General features: G+C 48.0%; 4 protein-coding genes across 12 annotated transcripts; 3 read left to right on the forward strand and 1 right to left on the reverse strand.

Annotated features, from left to right (window-relative positions):
• The first annotated feature begins 4,191 nt into the window (after positions 1-4,191).
• LOC120669947 (protein CYCLOPS-like) lies at positions 4,192-9,881 on the forward strand. 8 transcript variants are annotated; one of them, XR_005672902.1, is made up of 13 exons: positions 4,192-4,338; positions 4,505-4,800; positions 5,750-5,823; positions 6,874-6,920; positions 7,371-7,511; positions 7,597-7,645; positions 7,775-7,827; positions 7,922-8,589; positions 8,754-8,800; positions 8,918-8,926; positions 9,144-9,201; positions 9,298-9,426; positions 9,538-9,852. XR_005672902.1 is itself a non-coding variant. In XM_039949872.1 (13 exons), exons 3-13 carry the CDS (start codon positions 6,431-6,433, stop codon positions 9,656-9,658), a joined length of 1,554 nt encoding a protein of 517 aa, XP_039805806.1. In that variant the 5' UTR covers positions 4,192-4,338; positions 4,505-4,800; positions 5,750-6,430; the 3' UTR covers positions 9,659-9,852. The 8 variants fall into 8 exon arrangements, 6 of the variants coding, with proteins under 6 accessions (XP_039805806.1, XP_039805808.1, XP_039805804.1 ...); XR_005672903.1 differs by having other exon boundaries at positions 9,153-9,201; XM_039949872.1 differs by having other exon boundaries at positions 5,750-6,625; positions 8,881-8,926.
• Positions 9,882-10,267: 386 nt separating this feature from the next.
• Positions 10,268-11,262, reverse strand: LOC120669948 (60S ribosomal protein L22-like). The gene has a single exon (XM_039949876.1). The coding sequence runs from the start codon at positions 11,157-11,159 to the stop codon at positions 10,428-10,430; it is 732 nt and encodes a 243-aa protein (XP_039805810.1). The 5' UTR covers positions 11,160-11,262; the 3' UTR covers positions 10,268-10,427.
• A 297-nt stretch (positions 11,263-11,559) lies between these two features.
• Positions 11,560-13,511, forward strand: LOC120670885 (40S ribosomal protein S15a-5-like). Its single transcript, XM_039951064.1, has 3 exons — positions 11,560-11,827; positions 12,708-12,868; positions 13,141-13,511. The coding sequence occupies exons 1-3, from the start codon at positions 11,698-11,700 to the stop codon at positions 13,237-13,239; spliced, it is 390 nt and encodes a 129-aa protein (XP_039806998.1). The 5' UTR covers positions 11,560-11,697; the 3' UTR covers positions 13,240-13,511.
• Positions 13,512-20,741: 7,230 nt separating this feature from the next.
• Positions 20,742-26,775, forward strand: LOC120669646 (cyclin-dependent kinase F-4-like). 2 transcript variants are annotated; one of them, XM_039949452.1, is made up of 19 exons: positions 20,742-21,007; positions 21,848-22,256; positions 22,338-22,467; positions 22,587-22,780; positions 22,874-22,952; positions 23,072-23,140; positions 23,226-23,315; positions 23,415-23,553; positions 24,097-24,199; positions 24,288-24,340; positions 24,432-24,498; positions 24,777-24,885; positions 24,977-25,042; positions 25,150-25,218; positions 25,299-25,365; positions 25,571-25,690; positions 25,790-25,824; positions 25,935-26,016; positions 26,102-26,775. In XM_039949452.1, the coding sequence occupies exons 4-19, from the start codon at positions 22,773-22,775 to the stop codon at positions 26,359-26,361; spliced, it is 1,416 nt and encodes a 471-aa protein (XP_039805386.1). In that variant the 5' UTR covers positions 20,742-21,007; positions 21,848-22,256; positions 22,338-22,467; positions 22,587-22,772; the 3' UTR covers positions 26,362-26,775. The 2 variants fall into 2 exon arrangements, with proteins under 2 accessions (XP_039805386.1, XP_039805387.1); XM_039949453.1 differs by having other exon boundaries at positions 20,820-21,007; positions 22,335-22,467.
• Positions 26,776-27,294: the final 519 nt, after the last annotated feature.

A 27,294-nucleotide genomic window follows, 5' to 3' on the forward strand; every position in this document is an offset into this window, starting at 1 on the left:
AGATTCTTACCTTGAACAAGTATTTCACTGAATTTGCATCAAACATCGGCTGAAATCTAAATATCCAACATTTCAAATTCGAATTCTGGATTCAAGTTCCAGCCCTCGAGCAGCACAGCTCCGCATTGCACCGCTACAACGGCAACGAGCAGCCCGGCAGCAACCAGAGATTTGAGATGCAAGATTCTACTAGAGCAATTCAGTAAAAGCAAGACGAAATTACAGAACCATACGTACATGCAGCCAAATAGTCAAATACTGAATGGCATCTTAAGATAAAGAGTATATGCACCTAGTTTGCATTGGTTCACTTTAACAGACGAAACAAGAATCTTTGACATGCATGCTATTAAGAAAGTTTGTCGCGCCGTGCATGTCATTGAAAAATTGAGTGGGTTGTCTGTGCCATCGCGCGATTTTTTTTGATACGTGTGACATTACATCCATATTCCGTTAAAATTTAACAGAGTTAGAACCCTTACAGGTGGGACCCATCCATACAAATGACCATTATGCCCCAGGGTTTCTCTCCTGTCCGCCCCTCCCACCCAGCCGCTCGTACGAGCGCCGCCGGCGGCAGTGCGCTGCCGCCCTCCTCCCGATCTGCTGCCAGGGCGCACCGCCGCCGGCAGTGCGCCGCCGCCGGTAGTACGCTGCTGCCCTCCTCCCGATCTGGTGCTAGGGCGCGCCGCCGTCGAAGGTCGCGCCGCCGCGCGTCACCACCTCCCGGCCCCCTCCCGATCTGCTGCCGCCGCCGCCAGGGCGCGCCGCGTCGCCCCCTCCCGGCCCCCTTCCTGCTCTGCAGCCGCCGCCGCCAGGGGGCCTTGCAGCCGGCCACTCCGTTGCGCGTCGCGAGATCCCCGCGGGATCGTTGCGGTAGCACGTGGAAGGCGGCGATCGTGGGCCGGTGCGGATGCTGCACAAATGGAAGGCCGTGGAGGGCGGCGGGTGCGGCGGCGGCGACCAGCGCCGGCGGTGCGTGGCGGCGTCGCTGTCCATGCTCATCGCGGCCACGCTGGCGTTCCTCGCCTACGTCGCCTTCTTTCCCAACGACGGCGCGGGCGGGCTGTACCGGCTGTGGAGGTGCCAGGGTTGCGCGGGCGAGCTCGGCGAGTTCCCCGGCGACGAGGCGCCCGCGGCCGACGGACCTTCACCCTCGCGCGAGGCCAGGAAGCCGACGATCCCTGGGCGCCGTGGCTGCGCGCCGCGCGCCGGTGACTGCCCCCCGTTTGGCGCCCCTGCACCAGGAAGGAGGAGGACGAAGGGAGGGCACCCCAGGAGCAGGGCCCCCTCGTGCACCATCATGGAGGACCTCCTGTGCGCGCCCCTGCACGCGGCGTGGCCGCGCCCACGTGGCCGAGGGTGCGGGCCGCAGTGGCCGTTGCCGCCTCTGGTGGCCGCCGCTGGCCGCCCCTGCGCCGGAGGATGGAGGCGCCGAGATGGAAGAACAGAGAAGGGAGGGAGCTCGGGGAAGAAGAACACGGAGTATAGCGCCCGCGTTACGAAACGCGAATCCATGGTTAGGGGAGGGCGGGGATGCGCCGGCGGTGGATGGTGGGTGGGCGGCGCGGCGGCGAGATCCGCCGGCCGGGGCGGAGGAGGACGACGGCGCGAGGGTGAGACACAAGAAGACCCGCGCCAAGCAGAGGCGGCAGCAAACAGCAGGTTCCTCCGCCAGGAGTGGGCGTCGTCACCGGAATCGAATGCCGCCGCCGTCTAGAGCGGGCGTCGTCCCCGAGATCGAGTGCCGTAGCCACCTCGGGCGGGCGCTGCATGGAGGCGCTCTCATGGGCTATGCAGGCCGTGGCGGACATCGCGGGCTTGCCTGCGAAAGCCCACTTACAAAAGCAGGCCTCTGCAGATGCTCACGAGGCCGAATTTCGCAGGTGGATTTGGCAGAATTGCAGGTGGGCCTGCGCCCACTTGCATCCGGACGCTCGCGCGGTTTTTTTATTTCTATATTTTTTATTTCCGTTTTTTACAAAAATATATTTTCGATATGAAAATTTTACAAAAATATACCCCGGCCGCCCAGCTGCTGGGCCAGGAGTTGATGTGGCAGGGAAAGTAGAAGAGGTGCCGCCGTCCGCCGGGCGAGGCACTGGCCATCCGGCCGTGCACTGCTCGTCCTGATCCAAAATTTGCCCGGTATCCAGCACCTCCCATGCAAAGGGCAAAATAGTCTTTCTACAACTCCGTTTGACACTGTTAGTCTGAATGGGCACAGAGGTAAATAAAAGTTCACATGAGGATATAGAAGTGCAACTAAACTTTTTACTGGTACGAAGATAACGACCAACTTATTACATAAGGGTAAAGGGTATACAGGTAAAGAACCAACTTACCACTGCCACTATGTCTCATATCCTCTACGCCATGACGATTACTAGACTCACTAAATCTTTTTAGGTTTCTAAATTTTTTAGATTCTTACGTTGAACAAGTATTTCACTGAATTTGCATCAAACATCGGCTAAAATGTAAATATCCAACATTTCAAATTCGAATTCTGGATTCAAGTTCCAGCCCTCGAGCAGCACAGCTCCGCATTGCACTGCTACAACTGCACTCGAGCAGCCCGGCAGCAACCAGAGATTCGAGATGCAAGATTCTACTAGAGCAATTCAGTAAAAGCAAGATGAAATTACAGAACCATACGTACATGCAGCCAAATAGTCAAATACTGAATGGCATCTTAAGATAAAGAGTATGCACCTAGTTTGCATTGGTTCACTTTAACAGACGAAACAAGAATCTTTGACATGCATAAGTTTGTCGCGCCGTGTATGCCATTGAAAAATTGAGTGGGTTGTCTGTGCCATCACGTGAATTTTTTTTGATACGTGTGACATTACATTCATATTCCGTTAAAATTTAACAGAGTTAGAACCTTTACAGGTGGGACCCATCCATACAAATGACCATTACGCCCCATGGTTTCTCTCCTGTCCGCCCCTCCCACCCAGCCGCTCGTACGAGCGCCGCCGGCGGCAGTGCGCTGCCGCCCTCCTCCCGATCTGCTGCCAGGGCGCGCCGCCGCCGGCAGTGCGACGCCGCCGGTAGTACGCTGCTGCCCTCCTCCCGATCTGCTGCTAGGGCGCGCCGCCGCGCGTCACCACCTCCCGGCCCCCTCCCGATCTGCTGCTGCCGCCGCCAGGGCGCGCCGCGTCGCCCCCTCCCGGCCCCCTTCCTGCTCTGCAGCCGCCGCCGCCAGGGGGCCCTGCAGCCGGCCACTCCGTTGCGCGTCGCGAGATCCCCGCGGGATCGTTGCGGTAGCGCGTGGAAGGCGGCGATCGTGGGCCGTTGCGGATGCTGCACAAATGGAAGGCCGTGGAGGGCGGCGGCGACCAGCGCCGGCGGTGCGTGGCGGCGTCGCTGTCCATGCTCATCGCGGCCACGCTGGCGTTCCTCGCCTACGTCGCCTTCTTTCCCAACGACGGCGCGGGCGGGCTGTACCGGCTGTGGAGGTGCCAGGGTTGCGCGGGCGAGCTCGGCGAGTTCCCCGGCGACGAGGCGCCCGCGGCCGACGGGCCTTCACCCTCGCGCGAGGCCAGGAAGCCGACGACCCCTTGGCGCCGTGGCTGCGCGCCGCGCGCCGGTGACTGCCCCCCGTTTGGCGCCCCTGCACCAGGAAGGAGGAGGACGAAGGGAGGGCACCCCAGGAGCAGGGCCCCCTCGTGCACCATCATGGAGGACCTCCTGTGCGCGCCCCTGCGCGCGGCGTGGCCGCGCCCGCGCGCCCTGGCCGCGTGGCCGAGGGTGCGGGCCGCAGTGGCCGTTGCCGCCTCTGGTGGCCACCGCTGCGCCGGAGGATGGAGGTGCCGAGATGGAAGAACAGAGAAGGGAGGGAGCTCGGGGAAGAAGAACAGGGAGTATAGCGCCCGCGTTACGAAACGCGAATCCATGGTTAGGGGGAGGACGGGGATGCGCCGGCGGTGGATGGTGGGTGGGCGGCGCGGCGGCGAGATCCGCCGGCCGGGGCGGAGGAGGACGACGGCGCGAGGGTGAGACACAAGAAGACCCGCGCCAAGCAGAGGCGGCGGCGGGAGCCCTCGGAGGTAGAGGTGGCTGGCGCCGCGGGGGCGAGTGCCGAGCAGGGGCGGCGGCGGGAGCTGCTCCGAGCCTCCGAGGCAGAAGTGGGCAGCGGCGCGAGGAAGACGAAGCTTCCTCGGCTCCTCGCTCGTGGGCCGCCGCTGATGGGCCGGTCCCTTCAGGCGATGCTTCCGTGAACCATCATCACCTCGAGGCACCCACCCTTATTGGGCCTCTTCAAGGCCGGGCTGCCAAGTCGTGACCATTCATCACCAAAGTAGCCACTCTGGACCATTCATCACCAAGGTCTGAACTGTCTCTGACGCCTGGCATATGTGAAGGCTGGATTTTAATCACTTGCGCAAATTTTAATCAGCATCTCCGGATCGCTCCATAGAATATTCATCTCTAGACCCAATCACGAGCCGCTATGCTAAATATAATATCTTTGTATTTGTCCGGAATTATGCAGGCAGGCACGGGTGCTGACGATCACCCTGAACTGAACCTGCTCTGCTCCTCCCATCGACACCTTCGACACTGTCAAAGCTCTGAAATTGAATAAGCTTGCAGTTTGGCACTCCGGCGACATCAGTAGGGGATTTAAAAGAAGCGCGATCTCTGAGGTCAGACGATGGATGCCGTCGCCGTCGGGGATGCGCGTCGTGTGCCGGCGGCAGAATCCGTCGCCGGGCCGGTGCCGCCAGGTGCGGCTTGCAGCAATGGACAACAGCTATGGGCTACGAGCGCAGCCTGCAAGATTGCAAGGTACAGCTCGTATAGAATACGTGCTTGTTTTTTTATATCCTTGTGTACAATACTTGCTCTATGATCGTAGCTGATGCTGACGGGCCACCTAATCCGGGAATTGTTTTCTGTTAGAGAAATGAAATGATAAAGGATGTCGACTCTTGGACAGTCAAGAGAGATCTTGGTTCATTGTCCTGGTCAGACCTCACGGAGTCTTTGTTCCTCTAAATGGAAAATGAATAGGAAGAGTAGGGTCGCTGTCAGTGAAAAATCATATGCGCATTCATGTGAACAGATCATACTCCTGCAGTCGGTTCAAGAAATGCTGAAAGTATTAGGTTCTGCTGTTACCTAACAGCATGCTGTTATCTGATAGCAGTAAAATGATTTTTTTTTTCACTCAAGCATCTGAAACAGAAGGTGAAAATTTTAATTCTTTTCTTTTAAAAAATCACATCTGGAGATTTACAGTTGCGCGTTTCAGTTGGACTGGCTGGAGCGTGGTCAGCATCACCAGATGCTTCCAAAGCAAGGCTTTTTTGCCGTTGACATATTGGCAATTAAACTTGACGAGAGGAATCAGTTTACCTGACCAGTAATAGAACAAATGATGATGATTTGGTGGGAAGTTCATGTCAGGGAGGCTCCAAACCGGCGCTTTTGAGTCTTGCGTCAGTATTATGATTCAAATATGTCGCTGTCATGCCTTGTAGGCCTGTGAGCACTTAGACTGGCCATCCACTTCCTCCAATTGCTGCATTATATTATGTTAACATGCATCTCAGTGATGATGTCACCACCTTAGACCAGGTTGCTACAAATTAATCCATGGATTAGAACTCTCCAGACCTACAATGATCCAAATGCCTTTGATATTTTAGAGTAATTGAGTAAATATAGAATATCACAAGCGAAATCTGGAGCAGCTGCCAAAAGTATTGTCTGATCTTGTGTTGCATTTTTCCAGACCATGTAGAGTGTCATCATATCAAGATGTGTAATCCAAGCAATGCACCGCTCTTCTCTTCATCACAGGCGAAGGTAGCTGTAAACTAACCCTGGTGCACCTCTTAAAAGAAATATAATTCTTAGTAGAAATACATAATGCATGGTGTATTTGGGTCTAGTTAGTGGTAAAAAAAATTTTACCATGGTGCCATGGCACCACCGCACCAGGGTACATCAACGTAGCTTTGCCACTGCTCTTCATACCTGGTATATGAACTGTATTTATGTGTTCGTTCATTGGTGCGAAAGCGGCCAAATTATTCATAGGCCATTTTTTCCACTGATGAGACAAAATTAGGAGAATGGAATCTTTGCTACTACTGAAGAGAAAGATACCTGCCACCAGATTTGTTTAGTCCCAGCTAGTGCAACACTCAACTATTACATGTCTTCTGTGCTTGCACTCTTCTGCCAAGTTCCATTTTATTAGTTTTATGAGTGCTTTAGGTGGGATTCTATTTTATATTATCTCATTTGTTTCATTACTTCTGTTCCTTGAATTTCAAGTGTTCTCCCATAGTGACCCTACTACTGCAATACTACTAAAGACAGCTTTTCGCGTTACTCCTATTATCAATCTGGTCTAGTGTTTCATTTCATCATAAGAGGGGACAAGGGAGGTTGAACTGAGAGGGAGTTCATGGAGATGGAGGGCAGGGGCTTGTCTGACTTGTTCAGGAACACCAGTGAGGAGATCTTCCTCAAGGCAGTGATGGAGAACTCTATGGGTGTGGCAGCTGCACCAAGTATGGAGATGTTGGGGTTCAGGAATATGTCGCAAAGTTTCAGAGAAGACAGCGAGGAGTTGTTCAACAGCTGGCTTATGAATGGAGAGGCAAGGATTCTGAGTTTACCTGTGATTTCTTTTTCTCTCTGTGCATGAAAGGTGAAACAATTCATGTTTCAGAAGATAGATTTTGTTTTGCTGGGGTTCACTCACTTCTTCTATCATTTAGAAAGTACATAACAGATATATCAGTAAGCTAATATGAGCATGAGTTACTAAAACTACTTACTATGCTGGCTAACCTCTTACTCGAAAGTCGAAATTATCACCTAAAATTATTGGCTGTTTATTTGCAGATCCCAGGATTTGGTTCAGCAAACAATCGTCCTCGACAGCCATCTAGGTAAGATACTGCTAAATGATGCAGAATTAGCTAACTGGCTAGATCTTGTAAGTATGCAGTGATGAAAATAACTGTGTATTTGGATGGAGTCAACACCTTAAAATAAAACATCATGATTAACTTGAAAGTAATCTCAGGAAAATCATCTGAACGTGATATGCTTCAAGATACCAAATAGATCATACTGTCCAATTTAAAGTCGGAAGTCATGAAATAGTAACTCCAATTTGTAACCGCATATTTCTGCACTGCATCGTTATTTTATTGAGCATGTAAATGGTGATAAACATCCCCCCCCCTCCCCGCGAGGAAATGGTGCTGAACTTTTTACACAGCTGAACGAAGTCAAACACAGAAATTTACATAAACTTGAGCTATTGTTATGAGTGCATATTGTATAGTTAATAATTGCAACAAATAACTCACAGGATGGCATGCAAAACTATGCAGGTTGTCATCAGAAGCTGCAGGCCTTCCGAATCAACAGCATGACATTGCTCAACAAAATTTTCTCACTGACAACTTGGTTCCACAGAATTCAGCAATTCCTTCTGTTGAATATCCAAATAATAATAACCAGCAATTACTCAAGTACCGTACCTTACACACCAGTTTCTTCTAGTGTAAGATTTATGTAGTCCAAGTAATATTAATCTTGTCATTTGCCATACAATAGGAATGCTGCGGAGAAAGGAATGCAGGCTAGTGACCTACTTCTAGCAAAGGTTAGCTAAATTCACTATCCAGTTGTGTTCATGGAAAAAAATCAACATCCAGTTACTACTGCCTATACTAATTTATGAAGCAAGTAAATGATGTTTTTTTCTCCTTTTTCTTAATTTGTTCATGTGTAGGCCTGGTTCCACAGCACTCAACCAATGACTAGAAGCCGTTCCTCAGAACTAAGGCAGGAGTTTCAGATTCTAAATGTGCTATTACCTTCCAAGATGAAATCTATGGTTCTTGCCTCGAATTTCTCCAAAATTTGGTTATTTTTGCAGGAGAAGATATGCTGCAATGCAGACTCATGTGGCACCAATAACTACAGGATGCATTGAACCAGCTAACCAATTCAAACAAGATTTTACAAACACAACAAACAGTACTCTGATGAGCAACACACCTGTTCAGACTCCAAAATTTGTATCTCCTGTTCAGACTCCAAAATTTGTATCTCCTTCAAGTTCATCAACATCCCCACTGGATAATCCAAATATGGTGTCACAAGATACAGTTACCTCAGTTGTGAGTATGCTCAAGGACACGCTCGAGCGCAAGAAGCTCGGTAGCCATGCTAACAAAGACACCACAGTAGGCAATTCTTTTGGATTCTATGACACTCAGCAGTTTCAACAAAACATTCTTGGAGGAACAGATATCTTTCCCCTAGTGACAACATCCCATGTTCAGGATTCCCCGATGCTTCCAAAAGTTGATAGGCCCATGGAACCAAATAATGGTAACTTTGCTGCCCCTGCAAATCAGGTTTGGTTCGGCGCAGCATCTCGAGAGGCCTCGCACAGCGGATCATCTACTGCTATGACTGCTCATTCAGCTGGATTTGAAGTGTGTGATGAGCTACCTCCTATGGGGCAAGCAATGTCTGTTTGTGAGAGCACTAGAAAAAATGCTGCAAATGGAGCAACTGACTGCAGATCAAAAGGCAAAGGTATAGTTTTATCTATATAGTTATCCCTGAGTTATAGCAAAACATGCCCTTATGCCAATACCTATTAGTCACTACAACATGGATGTGTGAATGTTTGATTCATCCACTTTATCATTGTTATCCATGGGAGAATAACATAGATTTTATTTTGTTTGAATGCACAGAATACAGGGAGAGGATCCTAAAGGATAATGTGAAAGATGACAGAAAGGTAGGCTCGATTATTACTTTTGGAACATCCAAAGTTTCATCCAGTATAATATTTCAAATGATCATTTTACACATTGGCAGAAAACGGCATTAACTCGAATGGGATCCATTTCATCAGAGCAAGCAGGTATATGCAGCAGACAGCTCTTTTATGTAGGCACCAAACATGTGGCATATGGTGACCTCTCAAAATAATCACTCACCAGTGTTTATACATTGGGAAACATGAAATACATGAAATTATGATATGCTCGTGCCAAATGAGAACACCCTCCTAAAAAGATATAGCATATGGTTTGACTTGTGTACTGTATTCTTGATCACCAAACGACCTAATTAATTAGCTTATGCAGCTGATAATGGAGATCCTACAAAGAAGCGCAGGGTTGAGCGCTCACGCAAGTATGTGATGGTTCTCCCTCTTAAAAATATGGTCTTGAACAATAAGTTCTAATTCGCGTACAGTATATGATGTTAGATTGCATTTTTATGGTTCAGAATGGCAGAAGCAAAGGAAAGAAGTTCCACACCAGTAATACCATCTGACATGCAAGCTGTACTTAAGCGTTGCGAAACCCTTGAGAAGGAGGTCCGATCACTGAAGCTTAACCTATCTTTCATGAACAGGTGAGTACACTGTTCCAAGGACACATGTTTCTATTCCAAGGCAAATTCTTGTCCAGTAATCATAAGCCATTCTTATAAAGCTATTTACTCAAGTATTTTAACCAATCACAGGAAAGATTCAGAACAGACCAAACAGATCGAGGAGCTTCAGAAGCAAAATGAGGAGTTGACTGAAGAGAAGGAGCGGCTACTAGAAGAGATCGAAAGAGTTGTATCTGACTCCAACACATGATCACCTAATATCTTTTCGACCTGTTTCTCTGAGCTAATAGAATTAGACTTGAAAAGTCCTAGAAACATATATACACAAAATCCAGAAGGGCAGCGAGGATTACAGCACTGCCCTGAATGTACTATTCTTTTCCATGCTATCTCAAGTTTAACATGTACCACCAACCAAAGGGGTCAGGGATTACATTTTGCTTCCTATGGCATGTACACTAAGATGAAACTAAGTAGAGCATTAAATTAAATAGCAAAATGAATGACAACAGGACAGCGTTATTTCAGACAGAAGCATACCCATATGATTTCTCCAATTAGCCGAATGATTAGGAGCCGCGTTTTACTTAGATTTCACAGAGTACGCATTCATTTGACGATACAGATTACAGCACCACAGAAAACCAAGAAATGCAACTTCGTTCAGACATCAGCTAGCAGGAACAACTTTCACAATCAAAAGCACCACAATTCATCATATCTTCGGCAAATTAAACGATGGTAAACAATTTCAGTATTTCTCAAGAATGTGATAGGCTCAGCTAGTGATACAAAAAAGAGATCTAAGACACCACATTTAAGCAAGGCCAAAAAACTGCAACATGTTCAGAAATAAAGATAGCTAGTTAATCCAGGGGTAATCATCATCCATTCCATTTCATCATCATTCCAACATCCAGCACAGGTCATACAGTAATTCATTACATTTCCAAGACTACCACCCCACATAATAGCCTAGAGAAAACCTAACAGATCAGGACACATACGGCGGCCACCGCTCAGTGCTTGTTCCTCGGCGAGGTCCTCCTTGCCCCAGTCACCGGCGCGGCCGCCGCGGCAGCCTTCCTCTTTGGCGACGCCCTCGCCGGCGCCCCGGCAGCTGGTGCGGAAGCCTTCCTCTTTGGCGACGCCCGCGCCGGCGCCTTTGCCGCTGGTGCTGAAGACTGCCTCCTCGGGGACGTCTTCGCCGGGGCCGCGGCCGCCGCCTTCTGCTTCTTCTCCAGCTCCTGCTGCGCGGCGATGCGGTCGAACTCGTCGCTGAGCTTCCTCGCGCGCTTCCTCTTGGCCGCGGTGGCGATGGTCGCGAGGGGCTCATCGTCCTCCTCCTCCTCCGACTGGTCGGACCCGTCGGAGTCCTCGTCGTCGTCGACGACCTCCCGCTTCAGGATCCGCTCCTGTGCCGCGGCCTCCTCCTCGTCGGAGTCACCGTCGCTGGCTTCGTCGTCGGAGCCGAGCGCGGCGAGCGACGCGGGCTTGTGGCCGGCGGCCCGGGCCTTGGCCCTGGCGTCGCGGCGCGCGCGGCGGCGGAGCTTGTCGATGGACCCCTCGATGCGGCCCTGGAGGCGGAGGCGCTTGACGCCGAGGCCGCCCATGGACCAGTGCGCCTCCTGCGCCCAGGCGAGTAGCGGCTCGGTGACAGACGGCAGCGGGTCGACGCGGTCGCCGGGGAAGAAACGCGGCCGCGGGAGGCTGCTGCCGTAGAACCGGCCGGGTCCCAGCGCCACAACCATGGTGATCTCTCTTCTCTCCCTAGACCTCTCTTCCTCCCTCTCCCTGTAGATCTGTCCCTCTCACTAGATCTCTGCAAGCGTGTCGCGGTGTGGAGAAGAGAAAGGAATTGGGGGGGAGTTTATAGGAGGAGGGGGCGCGTGGCGGGAAATGCAAGGGGATTTTGGCGCCAAGAAAATGGCGGTAAAAGGATGCGAGTGCAAATGGGGTTCGTGCGCGGGAAGCCGCCGCGGATGGAGGTGGCGGGAGCCCTCGCGCGCGCGCTGGAACTGGGCCTCACCGTACCCAATAGCCCAGTTAAAGCTCCCGTTTAACTGGACCGGCCCAGTTAAATCTACAGTTAATTTGGGCTATATGGGCCGAAACGGAGCGCCAGCCTAGACCTAGGCCCACTCCGAGCGCGTGCCCTCGCCTCGCCTCAGCCTCCCTCTCGCGAGCGCCGCCGGCTACCCGGGGGAGAAAGAGTAAGCGGCTAAGCGCGGCGGCGGCGGACGGAGAGGCGAGGCGAGCAGATCCACCGGCCGCGGCCAAGTGATCGCGATGGGGCGGCGGATCCTGAACGACGCACTGCGCAAGATGGTCAACGCGGACCGCCGGGGGAATGCCACGGCGCTCCTCCAGCCCATCTCCGGCGTCATGGTCTCCTTCCTCAACATCATGAAGCACCGAGGTATGGAGAGTGCTCCGCTCCTCGCTACTGTAGTTACCTGCACCTTCATTTCTACTAGTAGGTAGCATGCAGCCTCATCCCATCATCCAGTGGGTCTGCCCAATTAGCACACCAGGGTTTCATCATTCGAGCAAAACCTAGGGATCGTATGCTAATTCGAGTCGTTACCCGAGTAATCGATCCCATTTCTAGAAGTGAGTGCATGTATTGGGCGTTTTGCGAGTGCCGTGCTGCTGCTAGAGGGGTTGGGCTGACAGGGGCACAGGGCAAATCGGCCATGTCGACATCGAAATTGGCTTCTTCGGTACCATACCCTTGCTACCTTGCTATCGACTCATTGCACATTGATAAATGCGGTGACACCTATCCTCAGTTCCAAAGTTTTAGTGCGTATCCTATGTCTGAGTTAAGGCAAATGTCTTTAGGGGGATTAAGACAAGAGCGCACATTCAAATTCACCAGATTTTAACAAGTCTATTACCGTTGTACTCCACCAAGCTCTCTTTAGCTTTCGAGAGCAAGTGTTTTGTCTTCCTTCATTGGTTAGCACTTGAAAGAGTTGAGAACATGTGAGCTGTGAAGTATAGTAGCATGCATCCACCCACTTTTCTCTTAGATTACTGTCAGTTTGAGGAATTTCCACCAGTTAAGAGTTTTCGACTCCAGGCACTCTTCAACTTAGTTTTTATGGATAACAGAGCTCCATTGAACTCAAGGTGGCATGGAATAGTGGCGTGGTTTTCCCCTTTTTGTTTTAATCGCATATCCATGCGGATTGTCAAACTGATTTTCTGAGATTTTGCATCTTGGCAGGATTCCTTCTACTGTACTCTTTGTTGTTCTGAAAATTTCTTCTCGCGATTTGTTTGATGTTTAACAGGGTATATCAAAAACTTCGAGGTCATTGATCCGCATAGAGTTGGGAAAATTAATGTGGAGCTTCATGGACGTATCAAAGATTGCAAAGCTCTTACTTACAGGCAAGACATCAGAGCCAAGGAGATAGAACAATACAGAGTTCGGATGCTCCCAACAAGACAGGTATTTTTATATCTATTGACATTTGCATGTCCTGTTTGTTCCTTATCTGTTATTGTATTAACTTCCTACAAAAAGTACCACTGTAGAATCTAAGTTTCAGTTTTTACTCGGAAATTGGCAAAAACACATACTCTGATGACCATTATATCAGGCAGTGCATTTGTGTTGTTTTGGGGTGTTCCATTCTGATTCTCCCCACCATTAGCAGCAGTAGCATCCCTTTATGGTCACTAACGCCCTTTCCTGTTTATTTGGTGTGATTTGCTTCGCAGTGGGGCTATGTTGTGATCACTACACCGAACGGTGTTTTGGATCATGAGGAAGCAATCAAGCAGAACGTGGGGGGTCAGGTCCTCGGTTACTTCCATTGACAAGGAGAGCCCTTGTCTAGCCCTGAATGAGGCAATGCACTGTGCCCGTCTGCCATTATTACACTGCTGTTTGGACTGAAGCCATTCTGTTTTGGGTTTTGAGAGCATGTTTGCTTTCCTTCATGGTCTTCAAGAAATGCAATAACATGTCGAAATACTAGGAAATGCTAGTTGTTAAACAGGAAGGCAGTAATTTTTTCCTTTGAACTAATATATCTTGTGCATCTAGATATTCGTGGGCAAATGATGGGTCAATACCTGAGATTCTATGATCCTGCTAATAGCTCGGTCCTTGTGGTAAGACTGTCACAAGAACGTGCTGCCTACCTGATGGAGCCGTGGAGGCGTCGCTGAACCGCAAGCTTCCTTCCTGATGAAAAAAATCCCTTGTCTCTTTCTGGAAGTTCCACAAGTTACTACTCTCTCCATTCAGTTTTGATAGATATATTTTCATATGACACAATGACCAAGGGTACCACAAGTGTGCTTATCAATCTAATAAATGCCACAGACTTTTTTGTTGGTCATCCAATGTTTTAACTAGGAACTCCTTGTAACTAGTGCTATTTATTGCCAATACCCATGCTAATAGTAAATATAGCTATCATTTTTGAACATTTAAGTTTTTGAAATATAGCTATCAAAAGTGAATAGAGGGAGTACCAGTTTAGAGCTCCAATTTCAGTAATCTGCATCACATTTCAGTAGCCTGTGTCACCTGTCAAGACTCAAGACACTGCACCTGACTGAGACACCTGACTACTTATTCCCTGTTGTGAGCTGAGACCCGGACGTCAAGAAAATGAAGCATCCCGTATCGAAAGGGAAAGAAAAAGTAAAGAAGGAAACAAAGCATCAACTCCTCAAGGGGAAAAAGAGGGTTGGTTCACAGATAGATCAAGTGTCCAAAACAGCAGCAGCATTTTGCGTTGTGTTTGTTATCGAAAAGGAAACACGGAATTGAGCAATAGCAGTAGCAAAGATGACAAGTCTTTAACCAAGCACCAACTTCAGGGCAGGCTCCTGAGGAGCCGAGCCAACAAATAGCAATCGCAAACAAACCGAAATGCACGGCGGTGGCAGGCTAACCATCCGGGGAGAGCACGCTGGGCGACACCCAGCTGGGCAGCAACCTCCCGGTGGGGAACGGGTACACAACGTTGGCATGGCCGGCGAAGGCGACATGGCCTGTCCTCCCTCCCCACCTCTCCGGGCGGGCTCTGGAGAGCACCCACCTTCCATACCAACCCTCGAAGACCGTCTGCACTCCATGGCCGCCGCTGATGAAGAGCGCGCCCTCCAGCTCCGGCACCGGCGACCACCTTGGCGGTTCCGTCGGCGAGCCGAGGCCGTCGAGGTGGAAGAAAACAAGGGTATCCCAGTCATCAGGACTCGGCGAGGCAACCAAGGCGAGCTTGTCTCCACACACCACCACCAGCCGCGCGTTCAGAAGCGCCTCCCTGTTGACCATGCCGTCATCGTCCTCCTCCACGATGAGCAGGGGTCGGATGCTCCTGCCAAGCTCATCGTCGCCCAGGTGCACGGTGAAGAGGCTCAGGTCGATGTCCAAGGCGATGATCTTGTCCCCGAACACCACGATCTGGTCGATGGGTCCCATCCCGGCATGAGCCGTTCTCGCGTGCTGCCAGTCATCGCTCCCGACTCGCCAAACAAGCAGCCGGCCAACAATGTCGTTGGTGCTGACGAGGAGGCATGCCTTGGGCGATGATACTGGAGCTGTGAGTGTGCAGCAGAGGAGATCGATGAAGTGGACCACGCGGGCGGCCGCCTTTGCTAACACCGGGCATGGTGGAGGGGAGACTTGGACGCCGGTGAACACGTCGATCATGGTGATGTTGCCTCCCGTCTCCGAGACCGACAGGTCGGCGAAGATGGCATGGCCGTAGGAGCACCCTACGAACTCCATGCCGGGTGGAATGGTCGCCGGGACTGGGCGGTAGAACCGGAGGCTTGGATTGGCCGGGTCCATGAGCTGCCACGTGTGATGAACACCGGAGTGGTGGGCATCGTTGCTTAACTGGGCGCAGCTTCGGATCATGAGAGGTGGGAGGAGCTTGCAGAAGGTGGGTTTGGCTTCCATGAAGGCCGCACGCCAGGTGGGGCAGGTGGCGATGAAGGCGAGAACGTCTCGGGTGCTGCTCAGCAGGTGAATGATGGCGTGCAGAATTCCAGTTGGGAGCTCAGCCCAGCCCTGGGGTCCGGCCATCGCCAAGAGCATGGACATTGTGGTGGTATCCATGGGTGTGATGCTCCCCATGGTCTTAGCTCCTGTAACAAAAATTACGTGAGATCAACAAAATGGCTGATAAAAAAAGAAAGAACACAGTGGATGAACCGGGTAGCAAAATGAAGAAGAAAATAAAAGCAACGATGTTGTAGTGATGGCCTCGTCAGCTCGGTTCACTTAAGAGATTGGTTTCAACAAGGAAAATTCACATATTATGTGTAGTTTTATCAGCTGAAATCGGCCCAATACAACGTTGAGGAAGGCACAAAGTTTAAAACAATGAAAAAACTGCGTTGCTAGTGCCCGAATGTCTGATTTCTTTTATTGGAGCTCCGTTACAACATCAAGAATACACACTTGCAACATAAAAAATTAATTTTGCAACATCAAAAAACATGTACTGCAATGCATGACAACATCTGGATTGAAAGAGCAAAATTCCTGTTGCAACATCATAGCTCTGTTTCATGCAACTTTTATTCAAAAATGGCAACATATAGAAACAATGTCTACAACATTGACGCTTACCATTTGGGACATCCAAAATTATATGCTGCAACATCAGAAATCACAAATTCAAAACATTGAATAAAACTGATCACCCATTGCAAATAGTATAAATCATCTTTTGCAACATCCAAAAAGACTCATTGCAACATCTCATGTTAGTCCCCTACACGATGTGGCCAACCCGCGCGCTGCGCGGCACGGCGCGCAGGGGCGGCCGTGGCCTCGCTGACGGCAAGGGGCGGCAGAATGGCAGGCGCGTGTGCAGGCAGGGGCGGAGGCATCACTGGATCTAGTGGGGCTCGAGCCCCCCTAGACCCAAAAAACTATGGAGCCCCCCCTCCCCCCTCCATTTTTGAGAAGAAAAGAGGAGGAAAAAGGAGAGTAAGAAGAAAGGGAGGGAGAGGAAGAAAAAACCAGCCCCCTAATCAATTCTGGATCCGCCACTGCGCGCAAGGGCTGCATAGGGATGCGGCGAGGCTCACCAAGGGGGGTTGCGGGGTGGGGATGCTCGGCGACGAGGACGTTCCACGAACAGGCGACGGCGGCGGCGAAACTCATCGTCAGGGAGGTCCTGCAAGGCGGCGAAATGGAGGGATGGGGGCTCAAATCGATCGAGCAAGACGAGGGAAAAGCCGTAGCCGCGAGGAATTGATGAGCAGCTCACCAGAGGCGGCAGATCTGGCGGCGGCTAAGGGTGATCGTGGCCTCGCTAGCAGATTTGGCGGCGCCCAGGGGCAGCCGTGGCCTCGTAAGCGGCGAGGTGTGGCGGGCTCAGGGGCTGCGCGCAAGGGCACGACGAGGCTCACCAAGGGCCGCGGCGGACGCCCTTCTCGCCCGCCAAGGCCGTCGAGGAGGGTGTGGGGAGCGGGAGTCGGAGTGGACGGGTGCTAGGAGGCGACCATGAAATAGATCGTTCGGGGCGTCGAATGTCCTATAGTTGATAAGAAAAAGGAAGAATGATTTGAATCCTAGTCTACAGACCAAATTCTACCTCTACCATCTTGCCACCAAATTATGTGTAATACATAATGGAATATACACTTATGTACATAATATGAGCATTACTAAATAATGGTGGTTGTTCCACTGGTCCACTGAACTAGTGAACAGAAGACCTTACCATTTTTGCTTTTCTTTTTTATGGTCATTTTTTTGCGTGCGCGTAGCCACACCCTGTTTACCATCTATATAGTATTTTCTTCAATGAAACAGAAGTGGCAAGTAGAGCAACACTCCACTGATCGACTTGTTCTGCAATATTCTAATAAATCATTCCGAGTTTGGTAAACCAACTGTAGCGCATTCGCACGAGAATGATTTGTGACCCTCTTTTCATCTAAACACAACAAATCTTGCAATCATAAATGGTAGGATCAAAATCAATTGCTACTTTTGTAGGAGGGTGCGACGTACCGGCGGCGGCGGCGGATGTCGCGTCCCGTCCTTTACCAGAGGGGCCCCGTGAGCTGTTGGATGGAGGGCGTCGATTGCAGGGGCATCAAAAGAGGTACTTTATGCATCCGAATGGATTTTGGTAGCCGGATGGAGGGGGTGCGTGCAGTGGCGGACCTAGGATTTAAAGTTATGGTATGCCTAGTAAAAAAAATCCAATGTAAAATATGGTATTGTCCAATATACAATTTGGTAATATACTTATATTATTCTTCAACAATTCACTTTATATGTAAAAATCCATAAAAGTATAATACTAATTTAGAAAAGGATACACAATACTTTAACTTCAACAAATATAAGTTTGATACTTGCGTAAATTACATTGTAAAAATTGGAACACATGTTTAATACTTTAACTTCAACAAATGACTCATGCAATTTCTCATATGATTCTCCACTAGATTGATTGCAAAGAATAGAAACAACAACAATGCCAACAGACGCACCCACTAATAGTTGAATTGACACTTGCGGTTTGCATTATATTTCAGAAGCAGGAGAAATATGGATTAGGTAGGCTACGTGGCAGTGGCCCGTGGCTTTTGCCATTGAGGTCTCGGGGGCACGACAGCTCCTGCTAGCTTCACAGCCGCTCACCGCATGAATGTCATGGCGTCTGGATCGAGTGCCAGCTAGACCAGAAATGCAGAATGCAGAAGTCCCAGCTTGGCAGTCGTGCACTCGCGCATCAGGCATTGCGCGGCTCGAGAGCGTTGGTGGCTGGTGGGCTACAAGGGACTGCTAATTGGTCTGTCAGTTTGTTGGGCCAAAATCCAGGTAGTCCTAGGCCTACCTGGACTACCTGCTAGGTCCGCCACTGGGTGCGTGCCTCACCCTTGGCGGCGGCGGTGGCACAAAAGACCGGAGGGGGGAGTGTGCACCTCACACCTTGGCGGCAGCGGCACAACAGATCGGAGGGGGTGCGTGCCTCACCCTTTGGCGGTGGCGGCGACAGCACAACAAACCAATGTCAGGTGGGGGAGGGCTATCCGAACTCTAGAAGGCATCTTTTATATGATGGCAGAGGGCGAGTAATTTCCTACCAACTCCTGGGGCAATTTTGCAAATAGGGTTTACTAGAATCGATAGGGTTTTTCCCGGACCCCAAGCGACGGGCTGGGATGATTCTCACATATTGTTCGCTCGTGGCTATGAGGATCAATTTTCATGGAAACAAACCAGAATCACGTTTGTTTTGTATATTATTTTGGCCATAATATCCAAAGATTCCCAAATAGGACCTTAGGTTGGTAAAGAGTGTCCGAGAGATAATTATGTTCAATAGGGACAAAGTGACACAGTGATGGTTGTCTATACCGATATCACTTGTAAGGTGAAGATACAGTTGCACAATGATGTTTACTAGCTAAATATGGAGATATGTGGAATTGATTGTATTGGTGATTTGTGGTAGGTTGGAGAAAAACAACAATTCTCTATGTTGTTATGAGAACTAAAGGTGGATTTGATGGTGTGTATCTATTATCTATTTAAAATCGTGGAAGGTATATTTTTTATTAAAAAAATATGTACACCCTTACATTCCTGTAGAACGGTTGCATTATGCCAAGGGTTAGAGAGAAAAAATCAACCCCTACCCCACCCCCGGTGATTGTAAGTAAGGAGGATATGGAGACATTCATCAGCTCTATGGAATAGTCTGTCTGATTTGATATAGAAAGTTCTTACTACTAGAAAACACGCATTCCATCCTGCATAATTATACCAGTATAATGGTTGAACCGGTACTAATACATACACATTAGTACAGGTTGAGATCGCCAATCGACGCTAATGTGTGTCGGCCATATTAGTATATATTGGTGATACAAACTTATACTAATGTATGTCGGGCACAAATAATGTGTGGGGCATTAAATGCAAAGTGTAAGGTGATATGTCGAATCTCCCTTTATACTACTTCAAAGTGTTCTACACATATTCATGTTTAACACATTTCGCAACAAGTTGCAGAACACATGTAAAGTCACGAGAAAGTTAAATGCAAACTCATATAAGAATTAACGATAGGAGTTGATCCACAGGCTACGTACCAACCACCACCTACGCCAGCCAGCATAGTTTGTAACTTTGCATGAAAAAAAACTCATCATGACATACATAATCCCAATGAAAAATTCCTTAATGGAGGGTTTAAATAAAATTTTGATTGTGTTTTTTGCTAAACTAAGACAACACTTGAATATATTTGGATAGTACTTTTTGGAAACATTTTTATGAAGGTAGGACAATTTTTATAAATCGAAATAAATGTTTAATGTTCAAGAGAAAGAGGTTCCGGATCTAGGATGAAACTGTGACTGCCAAAAGTAAGAACTATTACAAAAGGAAAAAATTTACAGCTTCAATTGCAACAAAAGTTATTGAAGTGGAAAAAAACTATATAAATAGAACAAATCATGGAAACTCATAACAGTAGAAATATTTGTATAAAATAAAAATATGTTCAGTCATACAAAAATGTGAAGAAAAAAATATTGGTAGAATGAACACCTGGGCTGTACAGTATAATAGTTTAAGCTAAGTATGAAGAAGATAGAATTCAGTCCCTATTCAGTTTATCTAACAATTTTAACCACTAATAAAACATAGAATTGCGAGGGGATTGGTCAGATAGGTGGAGATTTCAAATTTGTTCGACTGGGCAGACTATTTCAATTGCGCTTAATCCATCTGGGTCCCTCGTGTATCTTCTTTCTTTTCAAACAATCAGAATCAAGAGTCCAAGGGAAAAAAACTTAGGGTCTTTTCACTTTAGGATTCAATCCATCTCATTCCGCCTGTTTTTAAAGAAGACCCACGACATGTTGTTGGCTTTTGTATTAGTGTCTCAACGTCTCAGTGATAGAGCAAACTAAGTTGACATTGTTAGCGACTGACCCCCTCGCAACAAACTTGTGCCAAAGTTCCGTTTATACAATTGAAATTCAATGAAAGTAGATCTAAAAGAAGCTATAATCAGTTTATGAAGGTATGTCCTATTACAAATTGTGTTAGAGTCAAAGAAAAAAAACAAAATTGGGAAGCACAAGTTTTTCTTTTGAAAAAAAAGAGAACACAAAATAGGGAGACAAGAAAAAAAAGTAGAAGCACTGATGAAACACACAAAGCTTGTGAAAGAGGTTAACAATAGCTGATCCCACGATGTTGGCGTTCAAACGCTCGGAAAGATCGCCGAAGAACACGAGGTGGTCGCGTCGCGTGGAAACCGCGGCGTGTCCGGTTCTGCGATATCCGAGTCACTGAGGGATCGGGGTGCAAAAACCACGCGCCATGTTGGACGGAGACGGACGGGAAGATAATTAAAGGCGAGGGAAGGGCGGCAGAAAATCCCCCAAGCAACTCACCCACCCACCCCGTCCGTCCACCCCTCTCCCCGGCTGCTCCTCCGCCACACCGCGCGCGGCGGTGTTGACCCACCCCACCCCGCCCGTCCCTCCCCCCACCACCATCAGCGCTGGAGGAGGCGGCGGCCAAGTCCCCTGGACCCTTCGGCGGCGGCGGCGGCGCGCGGTTATGCCGAGAGGCTCCCAGGTGCGCCCAATTCGAGCCTCGTTCGGTCGGAATTGATTGATGCGGGGGGAGCGGCGGGGGTGGGTTGGGTGGGTTCAATTTGGGCTCTAGGCGGGTTGGGATTCGGCGAGGTCGATCGGGAGGGGGGATCGTGCGACGGTTGACCGATCGGCGCGGCGTGTCGTGAGATCCGGGGAAGGGATCAGGGGAGCGATTCGTGTGATCTGATCCGTGCGAGATTCGCGAGCTCCGGGGGCTGCTCTGGTTCAAATTTCGTGCGCGTAGGGGTCGTATCGGTGTTTGATTTGTGAAATTTGACCGTGGTTCGCTATTTTGTTAGGGGTTCGGTTTGTTTAGGGTTTCGTCTCCATTCTGGTGCGTTATCATGCTCAGTTACGCATCGGTTAATGATCGTGCCGGTTTCACGGCGCGATGGCTAATTGGTTTGTTTTGAGGGACTGCGCAGCTTGTGATAGATGTAAATTTTGGTGTACCACTAATTATGTCCAATTCATGTGCTTTTATCGTATCAGAAGTTTATGCTAATTGGCACTGGTGTATTTCAAGATGTTCAACATGAGAGATGAAAGCATCAGTTGAATCAAATTGTTGAGACCTTTGAGCGCAGTTCCAATTGATAAATACAGCATTGTTTATTGTAGGAGAATCCCTAGGCATCAGCTGTTGTTGAATGCATCCATGCATGCTTGCTCTCTATTTATTTTATTTTGATTCTTCTCCGTGCTCTGCCTGATCAACATAATCTATGTAGTTTGGTTCTGTTGTCCTGGGTAACTTCTTTTTCACATGTTCAGAGCCTGGTGATTTGTTGCTTAATTACCACTTCCTATACTGATGCAGGTTTCATCGCCGCACTCTGCTGGAATTATAGCATTTTCGCCAAGGATATGGAGTACACCCCTTACGCAGCAAGTTCCTCTGTATCCCACATCTCGCTGCTCGAGGAAGTTCTTGGCTGGAGGTTTTGTCTTTACGGAGACTTCCTTGTCATCTCTTTTGTCAACTGCACCTGAGGATCAAACTGCTCTTAGCGACTGCCGTGCCTGGTCCCATGCTGTCAGACATTAGAGTTGCCTAGTGATTACAGTGCAGCTGTAGCACACTCATTTGAGCATGGTGGATCTGTTTCTCTGGCAACATTTTGGTAATCTTTGTCTTGGCACTGGTCAGCCAGCAAAAGTTACCGTCGAGACATCTTTGGACACTTGGATATAACACTTAGAGCTTTCTCCTCACATATAAGCTCTAGGTATCCTTTCACCGGAGAAGATATTGACATTATTATATACCCTGCCTTTCTCTATTCTCATGCATCTTTTTTCCTCAGCAGGTTCTGGTTTTCTTTGTTGCTGCTAGCTTTGTTCTACCCTGTCACCGTAAGTTCTCAGTTTGATCAGCCCAAAGTTTGGTGTGTATTGGTTACACGTCATCAAGCTTCACTTGCGATGGCATAACCTTAGGTACTTGTGCACTTCTTAATGTAGACCTGGTCCATTCCTTGTTCGTCTGTACTGCAAAATTAGAAAATGTAATTCTATTTACTTTTAGAATTCCCTGATCCATTATCTGCTAATTTCAGAGGAGAGGTGTTCAAGATTTTGTTGTCACAAATCATGGGTATTGCTTACAGAGCTTTGAGAAGAGTCTCCAGTGACTTTGGTGCTCTAACATCCAAAGACACTGCTGTCATACATATATGAGTCTTGTTTGTGACTATACAACTGTTCTAAAATAAGAGCAGTTTTGTGGACCACCTGCTAATAAAATGGAGAGGTAACTATCCTCCATCCTCAGTTGATTATGACTTGGAATCCTGTCAAAGTTGTTTTGGATGTCTGCTTACCTCATTTTTGTATTGAGTTGCAGGTATACGATTATCAAGGAAGTTGGTGATGGAACATTTGGGAGTGTTTGGCGCGCTATCCATAAAGAAAGTGGTGAAGTGGTATGTCATTCGGCTTGCCCTTTTTTTTCTTTTGTTACAATTGTTTTTTTTTTCAGTAGCCACAGTTTGGTTGCCCATTCCTCTGCCTTCTTACCTCATCGACATACATATATTGATAGGTTGCGATCAAGAAAATGAAGAAAAAATATTATTCTTGGGAAGAGTGCATAAACCTCCGTGAAGTGAAGGTGGTTGTTGCTTTATGACCTATCTAATATCTATCATGTTTTCTGTGGCATTCTCTTGAGTTACTTTTTGTTAAATTGTTATCAGTCCCTGCGAAGGATGAACCATCCAAACATTGTGAAGCTCAAGGAAGTCATAAGGGAGAATGACATGTTGTTCTTTGTTTTTGAGTACATGGTATGGTCAATTCATAACCCTTGTTTATGCGTTGTTTCTGTGCTTGTAGTCTGTGAGGTGACTGTGGTTTGTGTTTTTTGTTCATTGTGGTGATCTTAGGAATGCAATCTCTATCAGCTGATGAAGACCAGAGGGAAGCCCTTCTCTGAGACTGAAGTCCGAAATTGGTGCTTTCAAATATTTCAAGCTCTGAGTCACATGCATCAACGTGGATATTTTCACCGTGACCTTAAGCCTGGTATTGTGATTTTGCACTGGATTTTACATTTAATGTTACAACAGTTGAGCTCTGTGCACTGTTTGTTGCAAAAACAAAGCTCTCACATATGAGCTCAAACACAGTTGTCTTGTAATTTTTTTAATGTGAGCTTCATCCTTTTAGTATACATGTGTTTGTTAAGTTAAAGAAGCCTTGTATGAATTCAAGCTTAAAATTGCTTTAGTTAGATAAGGATATTGTGGTTTACCCTCCGGTGATTTTTATATTCTGTGAATAGTTTAAGTATTGATGAACTTGCAACTTCAATAAAAGTTCTGTTCATGCCCAGTGTGTGATGTAGTTAAATAGAGTGGTTCATTACAGAACCAGAACCAGGAAGTGCATCATGGATTCATGGTAAGCTGTGTGTGTATAAGAGCAAAAGAAATAAAAAAGTGAAACTAATGAAATATTCGAGTACCGATCCTTATTTAATGTACATGTAATCTTTCCATCTGGAATGTGTTCAGTGTTATCAAACATCAACCTTCATTACTGATCTTGTAATTTATGCAATTTCAGAAAATTTGCTGGTTACTAAGGAGCTCATCAAGATAGCGGATTTTGGGCTTGCTCGTGAGATTTCTTCTGAACCACCTTATACAGAATACGTGTCCACTCGTTGGTAGGCTATGTTTCAAGTCTTATATTTGCTTACAATTAAAATGCACCAAACAATAGATTAAATGTGCTGATGTTTTACTATTAACTAGGTATCGTGCCCCTGAAGTTCTTCTTCAAGCTACTGTTTATAATGCAACAGTTGGTAAGTGGAGAATAATATGCCTTTACCACAAATCAAGAAAGTAAAATTGGTGCCATTTTATTAATATGTTTGTTCCTCATCACATTTTCAGACATGTGGGCCATGGGTGCCATTATTGCGGAGCTTTTTTCACTTCGACCCCTTTTTCCTGGATCAAGGTACACGTGTGCCAACTAATCAAACATATAAAACTCCCTAATGAACTGGGGCTGCTTGCTAGGACAAGTATGCATAAGTGATATAGTTAATGTTAGCCATATATTAATAAAAGATAATAGAATATAATGCTGCCCTTTCTGTATCAAAATAGTAATATGCTTTACGGAAAGGTGATCTTGAATAACACCCGATTCTCAGCAGCAACTGATTATGCTGCTCCAAAGTTACTATTTCTATACATAAGGGTTATCTAACTCCCATGTTTTATCTTCTTCAGTGAAGCAGATGAACTTTACAAAATCTGTAGCATTCTTGGCACTCCAAATCAGCGTACTTGGCCTGAAGGTCTGCAGCTTGCAGCATCTATCGGTTTTCAGTTTCCTCAGGTATAGAGATGGATCTTTCCCTCTCTCTCTCTCTGGTAAGATCTTAGTGATTGTTACTGTTACTTAAACGTGCTATACCATATTTGTACAGTGTGAAAGCATACATCTTTCGGAAGTGATTCCCTCGGCGAGTGAAGATGCAATCAACCTTATTTCGGTAAATGTCGACATTCAATATTTCCTACCTCTATGCTTAAATTGTACCTACCTTTTTGTTGTTTAAATGTCCAATGTAAATAATGGATAACAAATTATCTCCTACAGTGGCTTTGCTCATGGGATCCACGGAGAAGGCCAACAGCAGTGGAGGTTTTGCAGCATCCCTTCTTCCAGGTCATATATCTGACAGATTTTCATACTACTTGATGATGAATTAATTTACTTCCTGACCTTACCATCATCATGTGTTGCAGCCATGCTTCTATGTCCCTCCTTCGCTTCGTTACAAATCAACTGGATATGCATCAACACCACCATCAGGTATCTCACTATCCTTCAGATCTGCACATTCATGTTCTTTCTCATTAGTACATCAGGTATCTCCCTATCCTTCAGATCTGCACATTCATGTTCTTTTTCATTAGTACATCATTTATAAACAAGTTACTATAATGGATCTGTACGTTTTTTTCCATTAGTACATCATTTTTAAACAAGTTAATATAATGGATCTTTACTTTTGTAGTTGGGGCTAAAGGAGCTGTGGACCAGAAGAATGCTAGGAGGTACTCCATGGGGACTGTACCCAATGGGAGGCCAACAGTTAATTACTCGTATCTTAGCAATAATGCTCCAGTAAGAGCAGGTACTCCATTCGGTCTGGCATAGCGTACTCAGTTTTCTTATAAGGATTTGTGGCTTTGCTTCTGGAGTTCATACTTTTCCTGACTTGTCAATGTTGCAGCTGGTGTGCAAAGGAAATTGGAGTTGGATCATCAGGTGAATATAATATCTTTTGTTGTTCATATTGTTGGTTGCTACATTTTCAGCAACTCGAGACCTTTTTTTTAGAGGGAGCTCGATAATTTATTATCTTCTGCACTCTGCAGCCACCTGAGGCTAACCACAAAGTGACAAAGGCGAACGTGATGAATCAGTCTTGGTCCAGAGCAGCAGCTGTAAGGAGTAATGGTGAGTCCTGCTTCCTCACATTCTGTTTGCATACCTGAAGCGAGTCTGGTTACTCTGGAATAACATGGCAAACTTTGATCCATAGGCAATTACCTCGCCAAGGACCAGAGCCCCCGCGCACCTGACCTTGCTGAGAAGCTGTCTCAGTTGTCAATGGGCCCCAACAGGGTGTCTGGTTTGGGTCCCGAGAGGTTCACAGACCTGAAGGCCAGAACCCACGGGAGCGCTATCAAGCGCCCCTTGCCCGTGGGATCCAGGGCGTGGCCCAGCCCGGCCGACCCCTTCCGGCGCCCCTATGAGATGCCAGGCGACAGGGCTCTCCTTCAGAGGAAGCTCGTGAGCTGAAGCCTCCAAGAAACGGATTCGACGTCCCCGCCTTCACCCCAAGTGTCGCCACTACAGTTCACCACTCCCCCTCAGAATAAACCATCAAGCTTCTTTGCAGCTACAGATGTTGCCCAGTGCCCAACAGTGTCTATTGCCGTGCTTGTTCGTGATGAGTAATAAGAGGCGTCCCGGCTCGTGCATTACGTTAACCCTTGGGTGACCTACGAGAGCCGCTGGATTCGTCTCCCTCCTCCATGGGACATTGTGTTTGATTATGCTTTCTGTTCTGTGCTATACATTGTGTCTGGGACACATGCTTGTTATTGTTAAGCTGTTCCTACATTTGCCTGCTCGTTTGCTTGTTCAGTCGGTCTTGTATGAATCGTGACATGCGGCTAATACAAAACGGTTTGCAGTATCAGCTTGTTTTCAGTTGCATCTCCTGTTTCTTTTCTATATTGTGCTATAATGCCGTCTTGATTGCTGGCAGCAAGCGGATACATAGGTTTCTGGGCAAACAATACTACATGCAGGTATGTGAGGCGAGTGAGGTGACGGACGGGGAGAGGCATGGCCGCCGCTGCTGCCGCAAAGCTTTGTTGCACGACGTGACGCCGTTGTGAGTACCGATGCGGGGTGGGCTCTGCCGCCCTGGGCATTATGGTCGGCGTGATTGATTTCCTGCTTCCTCAGGGCATCACGTTTGACTATGCCCTTTAAGATGGAAGCGACATCTGCCACTGCCAATGGCTCGCCAACACCGGCAGCGCCGCAGCCTTTTCGGCCATGCAACGTGCCGGTTTCAGCTCAAAAGCTGCTGCGAACTTCGGAGCCATTCCGCCGCCCCCTCTTTTCAGCTAGCTGCGCACGAGAGGCCCGGCCAGGGCAGGTCTCACTACTCTCACGTGCAGCCTTTCCTCTCTCCTCAAGCTTTCTTTTCTCTTACCTTTT

The sequence above is a fragment of the Panicum virgatum genome, chromosome 4N (genome assembly GCF_016808335.1).
Source record: "Panicum virgatum strain AP13 chromosome 4N, P.virgatum_v5, whole genome shotgun sequence".
Lineage (NCBI taxonomy): Eukaryota > Viridiplantae > Streptophyta > Magnoliopsida > Poales > Poaceae > Panicum > Panicum virgatum.

Excerpts from the sequence above, each read along its gene's own strand:
- LOC120669947 (XM_039949870.1), top strand. The coding sequence starts at position 4,671 with ATGCCGTCGCCGTCGGGGATGCGCGTCGTGTGCCGGCGGCAGAATCCG. Across the intron at positions 8,590-8,753 it reads CTGCAGATCAAAAGGCAAAG|AATACAGGGAGAGGATCCTA; the intron begins GTATAGTTTTAT and ends TTGAATGCACAG. Across the intron at positions 8,927-9,143 it reads CATTTCATCAGAGCAAGCAG|CTTATGCAGCTGATAATGGA; the intron begins GTATATGCAGCA and ends CTAATTAATTAG.
- LOC120669948 (XM_039949876.1), bottom strand. The coding sequence starts at position 11,159 with ATGGTTGTGGCGCTGGGACCCGGCCGGTTCTACGGCAGCAGCCTCCCG.
- LOC120670885 (XM_039951064.1), top strand. The coding sequence starts at position 11,698 with ATGGGGCGGCGGATCCTGAACGACGCACTGCGCAAGATGGTCAACGCG. Across the intron at positions 11,828-12,707 it reads CAACATCATGAAGCACCGAG|GGTATATCAAAAACTTCGAG; the intron begins GTATGGAGAGTG and ends GATGTTTAACAG. Across the intron at positions 12,869-13,140 it reads GGATGCTCCCAACAAGACAG|TGGGGCTATGTTGTGATCAC; the intron begins GTATTTTTATAT and ends TTTGCTTCGCAG.
- LOC120669646 (XM_039949452.1), top strand. Across the intron at positions 22,953-23,071 it reads ATAAAGAAAGTGGTGAAGTG|GTTGCGATCAAGAAAATGAA; the intron begins GTATGTCATTCG and ends ATATATTGATAG. Across the intron at positions 23,141-23,225 it reads TAAACCTCCGTGAAGTGAAG|TCCCTGCGAAGGATGAACCA; the intron begins GTGGTTGTTGCT and ends AATTGTTATCAG.